Here is an 11,192-nt window from a genome sequence, read left to right on the forward strand (position 1 = left end):
CTTCTTGCCACTAGGCCCCCAGAGCTCGCTATTCTGCTATTCTTAAAAAGCCTTTCTTGAGTGTTGTTACTGTCATTTCCTACCAGACATCTTTGTATTTTTGCGCTGACAAAGTCATCATGGGCTGTATCCATCCACTTTAGAAAGATGTAGGCCAAGAACTACAGTTTTCTGGCAGTCAGGCCTTTGAGCAGTGAGGATAGCAGTAGAGTTCAGGCCTATTAAATCGGCCTGCCCTAAAAGCCTCTGCGCCACAAAGGCATGTCCCTAGAAGTGTAGAGATCTCTACAGTGTGTGTAATTTTCCCATTACCCACAATATACATGCTAATTACACCGTACCAAGAAAGGCCCAAAGAGAAGGCTTCCTGTTGGAGTGTAGGTCTTCCTCCCAATCCAGATATGATCTTCCACTTAGGGGTGTGTAGCCTATTGAGGTAGTTGACATAACAGTTTTTACCAACTTGCCAAAAGACCAGAACTGCAGAGTTAGCAAGAGATCATATTCAGAATGGAAACGGAATTTTTGGCAAACTTTTAAACTACAATAACAAAAATAGTATGGCCTCAGTGTGCATCAGGAAACTTTAATACATGGCCAACAGTTATTAACGCGTTGCCGCACACTTTAAATTGACGACTGTGCTTAGAAACACTCCCACCCCACCCCACCCCGCTGTATAACCATCAGTGTGTTATTGTGGAATACTTCCCAGCAGTTAAAGAAAGCATTGGATCTATGTGTAGGTTTGAGCAATCTTTCTGTGACATACTAAGGAGGGGGAGGTTGTACAGTATGTTTAGATTTTCAGAAACTTTTGAAAAATACATGTCTAGGTATGAGCTGGAGGATGTAGAATTAGGGTGACATACCCGCAACAGTTGGAGAGATTCTTCCTGCGGGCAATAATTTTAGGCATATTAACTAAAGAATTATCAGAGCTGGAGAAAAGAATGGAAAAATGTGGGGTCAGTCTAAATAAGGGGAGTATCCCATGAGGTGATATATTAGGGAAACGAAAAGAAATCGAGTTTGAGAATAATCCTGAGCCTCAATCCCTCATGGAGGGTGAGAAAAGAGATAATGAAGGGTACATGCTCAGGGATGGTCCTGTGGAAGAAGTCACTGTTGTTACACCTTCATTGTCTCAATAAAAGCAGGCCTTGGGATCTTCAGCACTCTTCTGCAACACCACACTTCTAAGATATCAGCATTCTGTATTGTTTAGTTGTTGTCCAGCTCCCAGATGCATAGCGAGTGACTGAAAGACTATAGCCTGAATCCGACGCACCTTAGTCCTCAAACTGGGATGATTGCGCCTCAAGAATTTGGAGAAGTCCCTGGCTGCAGACTTTTTTTCAAGTCCTAAAGATAATGTCCATTTTTAAAGACTAAGGTGCGCCTGATCCAAGCCATGGTATTTTTCACTTGCTTCCTGTGCATATGAATGTTCAACAGTGAATTAGGAGGACCGAGTAAGAATTGATGCTTTTGAATTGTGGTGTTGGTGAATAATATTGAATATCCAATGGACTGCCAAAAGAACAAACAAATCGGTCTTGGAGGAAATGCAACCAGGGTGCTCTTTAGAGTCAAGGATTGTGAAACTTTGTCTCACATCCTTTGGGCATGCTGTCAGGAGGGCCCAGTCCTTGGAAAAAGACATCATGCTGGGAAAGGTGGAAGGTCAACAGAGGAAGACTCAACAAGAGGGACTGACACAGTCACTAACAATGGAAATCTTCAAGATGGGGAGGATGAAGCAGGATAGGGCAAGATTCAGATCTGTTGTTCATAGTGTCTCTGAGTCGTCGTTGACCCACTGGCATCTAACAACAACATATCTGGGACATTTTGCTATGACATTAGGCCGTTCTGTCTCAGTTTTAAAGGCTACACAGTATTCTGTTGTATGAGTATACGAACTTATTTAATTAGTTCCCTTTTGGATGTTAAAACCATGTTCCAGTAAACATTTTTAAAGAAAAATATTTGCACAAAGGTTCATGGTGAGTTTAATAGCTTTTTTCTTATTTGTTTCTAAAATCTGATTATAATGTAGATTCCAAATTATATTTTCATAGAAAGCATTGCATTCAAATGAGAATATATATGCAAGAATATCTCTTGTGGGGAATTTTCCTTCCTTAACTATCTTTCCTGAATCCGTTCCACATTAAAACAGAGAGTAATTGGACAACTAGTGATTTCTGATTTAACTTTGTATTGTCAGTCTTTTTCCATGAAAGTAAATTTGGTGGAGGCATGGCCCGTGTCCTTGGTTACTGGACGTTAACTGCCACATATGGGCCTATGGTAAGCATTTCCTGATTGAAAAGTAAATTCATTTGAAGATAGCAATTTGTTCAGCCAGCAAAGGATTCACCTTTTAAAAGAAAATGTTCAATTTTTAAAAATTTTGAATATACACAAAATTAGAATAGTTTAATCTTTATATTGACAAGTATTGCCACAGTTATCTTTTTTCATTCCTGAAATAAGTTGCAGTAAAATCCTAGACATTGTCCTGTTTTTCACTATTTATTTCTGTATGCATTTCCTAAAATTATGGGCATATTTTTAAATGTAATCACTATGCAGTTATCACTTTTTTTAATGTATAAATTTTTAAATTTTTTTTTTCATATACCATTAAGTCAGATCTGTTACAGGAGGAAATTGTCCATCCTTCTCCAGCAGAGCAGCTTGTGGATTTGAACCATGCACCTCTGGGATTGCAACGCAGCTTCTTGCCACCACAGCTCCCTGTTAATTACCACACTTTAAAATGAACAAGAATTTCTTAGTGTTAATCTCATAGCTAGACCACTTTCACATGTCTTCAGTTTCCTTAGAAATGAGTTTGTAGAGTTGATTTATTCAAATCTGGATACATACAAGGTCTATATACATTTTGCATTTGGTGTTGTTGTTATGTGTCGTCGAGTCGTTTGCGACTCATAGCGACCCTATGCACAACAGCCCTAAAGCCTGCTCTATCCTGCCCCAACCGCACTGCCTCCGACACACCCATCCTGATTACCCCAGTCACCGAATCAATCCATCTCATAGAGGGTCTTCCCCTCCTGCGCTGTCCCTCCACCCTCCCAAGCATGATGTCCCTCTCCAAGGACCCGTCCCTCCTAGCAACATGTCCAAAGTATGTCAGACAAAGCCCCAGAATCCTTGCCTGCAAGGAGTAGCTTGGTTTAATCCTCTTCAAGATGAATCTGTTTGTTTTCCTGGCAGTCCATGGTACATTCAGTACTCTTCTCCAGCACCACAGCTCAAAAGCATCCACTCTCCTGTCCTCTCTAGTCATTGTCCAACTCTCTGATGCATAACAAGTGATTGCAAAGACTATGGCCTGTATCAGGCGCACCTTAGTCTCCAGAGAGACACCGTTGCTCCTGAGTACTTTAGAGAGGTCCCTAACAGCAGACTTTCCCATTGCGATACGCTTTTTTGGTTTCCTGACTGCTGGTGCCAAGAGTGTTGACTGTGGAGCCGAGCAAACTGAAGCTGTGAACACTCTCAATCTCTTCATCATCCATCCTGACGCTGCCAATTGGTCCAGTGGTGAGAATCTTTGTCTTCTTGACATTGAGCCTCAGTCCATACTGAAGGCTGCAGTCCTTGGCCCTTCGCAGCAAGTGCGTGAGGTCCTCCTCAGTTTCAGCAAGCAGGGTTGTGTCATCTGCATAACGCAGATTGTTAATAGATCTTCCACCAATCCTGATGCCACAGTTCTCCTCATAGAGTCCAGCCTCTCGGATAATCTGCTCTGCATACATGTTGAAAAGGTATGGAGACAGGATGCATCTCTGGCGTACACCCTTCCCAATTTTGAACCATGCAGTTGGTAGTTAAGTCTTTTTTAAGTCTCTTAAACAGGGAGCTCTGGTGGCCTAGTGGCAAGAAGCTGCACTGCAATCCCGGAGGCATGCTGTTTGTGGCACACTAGCTGCTCTGTGGGAAAAAGGACGGGCAGTATCCTTCCGTGCGATTAACTACCTCTGAAAACCCACTGGAGGGTCAGTTACGCGTCCATTCCAACTCTATGGTACACAACAACAATACGGACCAACAGCTCCCATCCCTTCTAGTTTCACAAGCCTCCATATTTAAAAAACACACACGCAAAGGCACAAATCAGGTTAAAGCCATTGGGGTGAATACTTCACAGATGATCATTTGTTGGAATATCATTTCTTAATATTTCTGTTCTTGATCTTATTAAAAAATCTGTTTCCCAGTGTGTTACATTTCAAGGGTACAAATTTGCCATAGTTCTTTGAAGGTGTTAATTGAAAATATTTTAAGAATAAAAAGAAAAAAAAGATGTACCAAACAAGATTGGAAGTCAGTTGTTACTGTTGTCCCCCTCCAGTTACTCCTGTTTTGTTTTATTTAAATGTTAGAAATTTGTAATAAACTCTGAACTCGTTTTAGATGTGTTTGTGACATGCCTCTAAATTCCTGTTTGATGATTTTTTTTTTATCCAATATTGGCCACAAGATGGCATCCAGCAAGCATTTTCTAAGCACTTGTTTCACTTTCTCATCTTGCATAGAAACAACTCAAAACAGACTTCTACAATCAGCCAGTCTTCTTTGGTTAGAGTTGAGGGTGTTTAACTATAGGAAATAGTGGAGTGTGGTACTTTAAAGCAGCTTAAGCCTTTGTCAGAAATCACCTATGTTACTTTCATTAAGAATTGAGTGAGCTTCCTATATATAGTTAATAAGTATTACAAGACATTATTTACTAACCACTACCTTTACAGTGATTCTCTGCCATTCAGTTGGCCAGTCAACTGTCCTCAAGATTTCCTGCTGTAGACTGCTGAGTATGTCTGGGGTTTGATCTGTTAGGTGAAAAATGTTAATCAGTATCCTAGCTATTCCTGGGGCCTTATTTTTTGCCAGTGTCTTCAGCACAGCTTGAACTCCTTCATTTGTTACCATTGGCTCTTGTTCATAAGGTGCTTCCTAAAATTTTTCAGTGTCGACCAGTAATTCTTGGTACATTGATTCTGTGTATCTTCTATCTTTTTTAAATGATTCTTGGATCATTCAAGATTTTGCCTGTGGCATCTTTCAGTATTACAACTCAAGGCTTGACTTTAATTTTCAGTTCTTTTACCTTGAGAAATATTGAGCGAGTTCTTACTCTTTTATTCTCTGGATCCAGCTCTTTGAACATTTCTTTGTAATACTTTGCTTTGTCCTCTCTAGCTGCCCTTTGAAATCTTCTGTTCAGGTCTTTGACTTCAGCGTTTCTTCCCTTTGTTTTGGCTTCTCAACACTCCAGTGCAATTTTCAAAGTTTCTTCTGACATCTATTTTGGCTTTTTCTTTCTCCTCTGTCTTAGTAACGACCTTTTACTCTCTTCATGGATATCTTTGATTTCATCTTTGATATATTTTGATTCCACAGCTCCTCTAACAAGAAAGGTGACACAACAGAATGTGGAAATTATTAAATTATATCATTAATAATCACATGCAGGCAAATACTGCTGAAGATCATAAAAAAACTACCATGACAGGAGATTGACAGGGAAGAGCCAGAGGATCAAGCTGGATTTAGAAGAGGCTGTCGCATCAGGGATGTCACTGATGTCTAATGGATCCTGGCTGAAAGCCGAGAATATCAAAAGATTATCTATGTTATGTTGACTTGGCAAAGACTGTGTGGATCACAGCAAACTATGGCTAACATTGAGAAGAATGGGCATTCCAAAACAATTATGCTAATATGAAATCTGTACCTAGACAAAGAAGCTGTTGTCCAAACAAAGCAAGGTAACACTGTATGGTTTAAGATCTCGAAGGGATCTTACACAAGAGTGTATGTTTTCTCCATATCTGTTCAGTCTGTATACTGAGCAAATTATTCAAGAAGATGGACTCTATAAAGAAGAATGGCTTCAGGATTGGAGGGAGACTCATCAATAACCTGTGCTATGTAGATGACACAACCTTACTGAAAGTAAGGAAGACTTGAAGCACTTGTTGCAAAGATCAAAGAATACAGCCTTTAGTATAGGTTGAAACTGTCAGTGACTTCATCTTACTTGGATTCACGATCAATACACTTGGAGACATTGCCTTGGAAATGTCTGTAGTCTAGGATCTCTCCAAATTACTGAAGAGTAATGATGTTAGTTTGAGGACTAAGGTGTGCCTGATTCAGTCCATAGCCTTTTCAGTTATTTACTATACATCTGAGAGCTGGACAATGAATCAGATGATAGTATTGGAGAAGACTTTCGATTATCCCATGGACTGCCAAAATAACAAACAGATATGTCTTGGAGAAGGTGCAGCCAGAGTGCTCCTTGGAGGCAAGGATGGTGAAGCTTTGTTTCACATACTTTGGTCATATTGCTAGGAGAAGCTATGCCTTGAAAAGGGACATCATGCTTGGAAAGGTGGAGAGACAGCAGAGGAGAGGAAGACCCTTAACCAGGTGGATTGACACAGTGACCGCAGCAGTGGGCTTTCATGTGTCAGAGATTATGGGGCTGGCACAGGATAGCACAGTGTTCAGATCTGTTGTTCATATTGTCGCTGTGTTTCGTACTCTCCTTGACAGCACTACAGAACAACTTTGACCACAAGAGGGCATTCAGTTAGCATTTTCCACCAGTGACTCCATGAGAGAAAAACATGCATTCTCCTCCGGTGTAATTTATAGCTTCTGAATACCTGCAGGATCAGTTATGAATCTGTTCTGACTTGATGGCACATTAATAACAGCTGTTTGTGACCACACCAATATTAGTACAGTCTAAAGTTACTTAAGCATGCAGAATCCCATACAAAGTGTCCCTGATTTTTTTAAAAGTTGACCTGAAAAAAAAATAAAAGTTGACCTGAAGCTAACCAAGCCCCTAGATCTTGCTTCCAGTTTAGAGGGATCCCCTGGTGAGAGAAATAAGACAATACTAGGAAGGAAGCAATCAGAGAAATCCAGATTGTATAATAGATAGATAACTTGTCTTTACATAAAAGCCACTGTCAGACAAATTGAAGGGATCGTGATCTAGGCCATAGCATTCACAGTTACTTGCTATGCATCAGAGTGCTGGACAAGGACTAGGAATGATAGAAAAAGAACAGATGCCTTTGAGCTGTAGTGCTGGAGAAGAGTATTGAATATACCATGGGCTGCTAGAAGAACAAACAGATTCATCCTAGAGAAGGTAAAACCGGGCTGCTTCTTGGAGGCAAGGATTCTGAAGCTTCACCTGACATTTTCAGCATGTTGCAATGAGGGACCAGTCCTTGGAGAGGGACGTCATGCTTGGGAGGGTGGAGGGTCAGTGTAAGAGAGGAAGACCCTCAGTGAGATTGATTAATTCAGTGGGGTAATGGGGGTAGGTTTGTCAGACAGTAAGATTAGCACAGGGTAGAGCAGGGTTTAAGGCTGCTGTCCATAGAGTCGCGTGAGTCAGTCACAGGAGACTTGACAGCACCTAACAACAACAGCAACAATCTAGATTAAGGTAGCCAGGCAAATGATAGATAAAGGGGTTCGAAGAGGCCTTGGAAGATTTTGAATAGTGTTTGATGAAATGGAAGTGGAAGGAGGCAGCATGTAAAATATATACTGTTTCTGGAAATGTAGTTATCAATTTTGTGCATATGACAATTACATTTTTTTATTTGTGTACCTGATAACTTCAAATTGGTCTAAAACTTGGGTTTCATTGGGCTAAGCGATGAATAACTTCATGTTTGGGCATATGTGGCCATTTTAGTGGTCATCTTGAGCTGTAGGCTGACAAACTTACATTTCTCCATCGTAGGTGCTTTCCTGTCATCTTTGACACTGCTCTAGGTAAACCTGTAACTCACTGTGGAGCAGAGTTTAAGCGTGAATGAGGAAACTCATCTTTGAAATGGGTACCAGCTTCATCCATTCAGGATGACATAAGTACGTTCTCATCCACAGTGACCAAAAACATTTGAATGTTTTGTGTTTTCTTCTTGTAGACTATATTGTAAAAATCATAGTGGAAATGACGAAAGAGATGAGGAAGACGAGGAACGAGAAAGTAAAAGTCGTGGAAAAGTAGAAATTGATCAGCAACTAACTCAGCAGCAGCTTAATGGAAACTAGGTATGAAAACTCATTTTATCAGACCTCTTGTCAAGGTACGGGACACATTGGTAGATACAGTTGCTAGAGTGGCATGCAGCAAGACTTTAATGCCAATGTTTAGTCGAGGATGTGTTACTCTGATTAATGCAGAGGATCATATAGGCTTGTATAAGTTTGTCGGGTTTTAACTAGCTGATTGTTATACCAGTAAAAACAAACTATATACTCTATCATTAAATGTAGTTCTATGTAAAATCAATAAGATAGTCTCACTTCTCCGTAACATTTATTGTGGGATTCTCCACCCCCCTCCCTTAAAGCATCATATTTTACATTTTTTTTTATCATCTTTTGAACAGGTTCATGGGACAGAGTTAGAAAACTGGGAATGAATAAGACATCCATAACTACTATTCTTTTTTCACTGTTTTCTAAAATTCAAAAGGGTTTGTAACTTTTTACTGCCCAACTCTTAAATCCTTTACTGAACTGCCTAAAAAAATGTCTTGTTTGTGCTATGAGCCTTCACTAGATGGCAGTGTGACTTGGATCTTGCGTAGCTGTAGTTTTGCCGTTTCTGGGAAGCAATTGAACACTATTACCCTTATGTACAGTGTCAACAGTTGAAGCAGACCTTGAAATGAAGTAAGCTGTACATCTGAATTGAACAATGCTCTACTGTTTCAAAGGTTTCAGTTTTTGTAACAGCACGTATGCAAAAGAAGGCCCAAGCAGATTTTACTTTCACAGTACAAATTTGCCTCTGGTGGCAACGTGGTCATTTGTGAATTGCTTGTTTTCACTTTCAAGTAATGACAGCTAGAAGTGAAGAAAGCCTTCCCCCCCCCACCCCCCGCCACCTTTGACAGCACATGTTAAAAATCCCTGCCGAGGAGCGTGCTATAAAGCTTTTTATTTGGTTCTGCTTAAAGTCTTCACCGACCAGCACGGACTCGGGCAACTCTAAGCTATGGCGCCACTGCTTATGCCAAAATCTGCTTGAAAATACACCGCTTCTTTCCATGTCTTTCAAAGAGCTTCTGGAAAATGATTGACTCTTCTCAAGTTTAAAGTAACATTTGGCAGCAAATGAAACCTTTTTAGGAGTTCAAGGGTTACCACTCCCTAAGAACTTTAGGCACCCTGTCTCCTATCACCCCGTTCCCCTCAAGTGCCCTGTCGTGTGAAACACTTCATAATGGGCACGAGGAGGTCTCATCTGCTCTGGGAGGGGAAAAAAAACAACAACCCAGTCTTTGCATAGAGCAGTATTTATTTTCAATTTTGTGACCACTATTTTAGAAACGTTATTTAATATTTTTAAATGTTTTCATTCATTGCTTTGGATATCTACTAAATAGGCTTCTATGCCCTACTTTTTTCTTCTGCTAGAACACAGTGTTGTTTCATGGATTGAGAACCACAATTGTTTATCAGAGCCTAAGGACCTAGCATTTAGACATGATCTGCACACTGGCATTTCTAACTAGTGACGTTTTCTTCCACTTACCTGCTGAAGCACATTTATATATTTCTTTATGGCAAAACCAAAAACTCGAGTTGTGGTCTGCCTGATATTACCATATAGCGCCTCAACAGCAAGGATAAAGATTCAGATTCCTGGATTCGTAGGTAATGTGCCATGCTAAAGCTAATTGGCACACAAAGAATAATGAATTAACTTGATTATACATCAAGACATTCTGCAGCCGACAGGAACGCTTTTCTCAAAGAAAACAGAAGAAAGCTTAAACTGTGCTTAGTCACTAATGGGGCCAGGATGGCAGAATGGTGAAAATGCTCAGCTGGAAACCCAAAGGTCAGCTCTTTGGACCCACCAGCCGCTCAGTGGGAGGACGATGTGACAGTCTTCTTCCACCACGATTTCCAGAGCCTCAGAATCGCTGTTGGGCAGCTCCGATCTGTTCTGTACGGTCACTGTGAGTCAGACTCAACTGGAGGGCAGTGGGTTTGGCTTTTAGCTTAATGACGGAGTTTTTTTAAAAAAAACTGCTAGTCCCTTCAAATCATGTTTGTCAAGTGTATATTCACAAATTTACTTACATCAAGGGACTCTGTGACTGCTTTATTTTAACCATCTTTTATTCTTTTTAGAAAGAACTAGCTTTAGTAGTGGACTGCCCTTCATGTTTTTCTCTTTTGGTTCTAAATATGCCATTGAGGGGAGGTTGGGGTGTGTGTGTATGTATGTGATTAATTTTCAAAATTCACCATGACTTGAAGTGCAAGGACAGATCTAGATGTTTGTTTACCAAGATATTATGACTTTTCCCAAAGGATCTGTACTTTATTTCCTTACAACAGCTTGAAAACCATTATTTTAAATCTTCTATCACTGTGTCTAGATCTTTTTTACATTGTGTGCCATAGACTTACCCATGGGATAATAGAGCGCCTTCATTTTTGGACAACTACTGTAATTAATTTTTTAGGAAAAATAGAAGGTGTCAGGGGTAATAATGGCCAGTCAATAATCAAGTTACAGACTTCAACTACGATAGCTGTCAAATGATGGGTTTGTTATGTAGTAAAATCTGTGAGTTTATATGGGTTTCTTGAACCCTTTCTCTGCCACTAGCAACCAGAATAGCACTTTACCTTTTGGTTGGCTAGGTAAGTGGCTGGCTACCTATTTCTCTCACTGTGTTGTGTGATTGGCTAATAATGTTTTGTTAAAAAAAAAAATTGAAGTCATATGAAAAGTCATCTTTTGTTGTAAACCTACAATTTACAGTTTTCACTCTGTATCCCTTTTGTTGGTTACATGCTGAGTAAAAGTAAGTGCCTTACAATGTAAAAATTGTACAGTACTTGTGTTCCCAAGTAGCATCACCATCTTCCAGGTAGTAATTACATTGTGATGTTGACATTTAGAAAATGTACCTCAGCAGTGTATTTACTGTACATCTCTTAAGTCCTTAACTGTAGTTTTAATAAGCATGATATTATTTGATAAGTATACAACATTTACATCATTTCAAAAAAATACTGCCATTGCTGTCTTTTATGCATATTTTAGCTTGAAATTTTTGAAAGCGTCTTTTCTTTCCTTTTTTGTT

General features: G+C 39.9%; 1 protein-coding gene across 2 annotated transcripts in view; it reads left to right on the forward strand.

The window, feature by feature from the left end:
- PHF6 (PHD finger protein 6) overlaps nucleotides 1-8,935 on the forward strand; it is a 68,405-nt gene extending 59,470 nt beyond the window's left edge. The window contains exons 9-10 of one of the 2 annotated variants that reach the window (XM_006881811.1): nucleotides 8,004-8,130; nucleotides 8,472-8,935. In XM_006881811.1, the coding sequence (XP_006881873.1) occupies nucleotides 8,004-8,130 (127 nt within the window). In that variant the 3' untranslated portion in view covers nucleotides 8,472-8,935. Of the gene's footprint in view, nucleotides 1-8,003; nucleotides 8,131-8,471 lie in introns of those variants that run through there. The other variant, XM_006881810.1, reaches the window with a different exon arrangement.
- Nucleotides 8,936-11,192: the final 2,257 nt, after the last annotated feature.

This window comes from Elephantulus edwardii, unplaced genomic scaffold, assembly GCF_000299155.1.
Source record: "Elephantulus edwardii isolate Elephantulus edwardi_28Jun2011 unplaced genomic scaffold, EleEdw1.0 scaffold00016, whole genome shotgun sequence".
NCBI classification, from domain to species: Eukaryota; Metazoa; Chordata; class Mammalia; order Macroscelidea; family Macroscelididae; genus Elephantulus; species Elephantulus edwardii.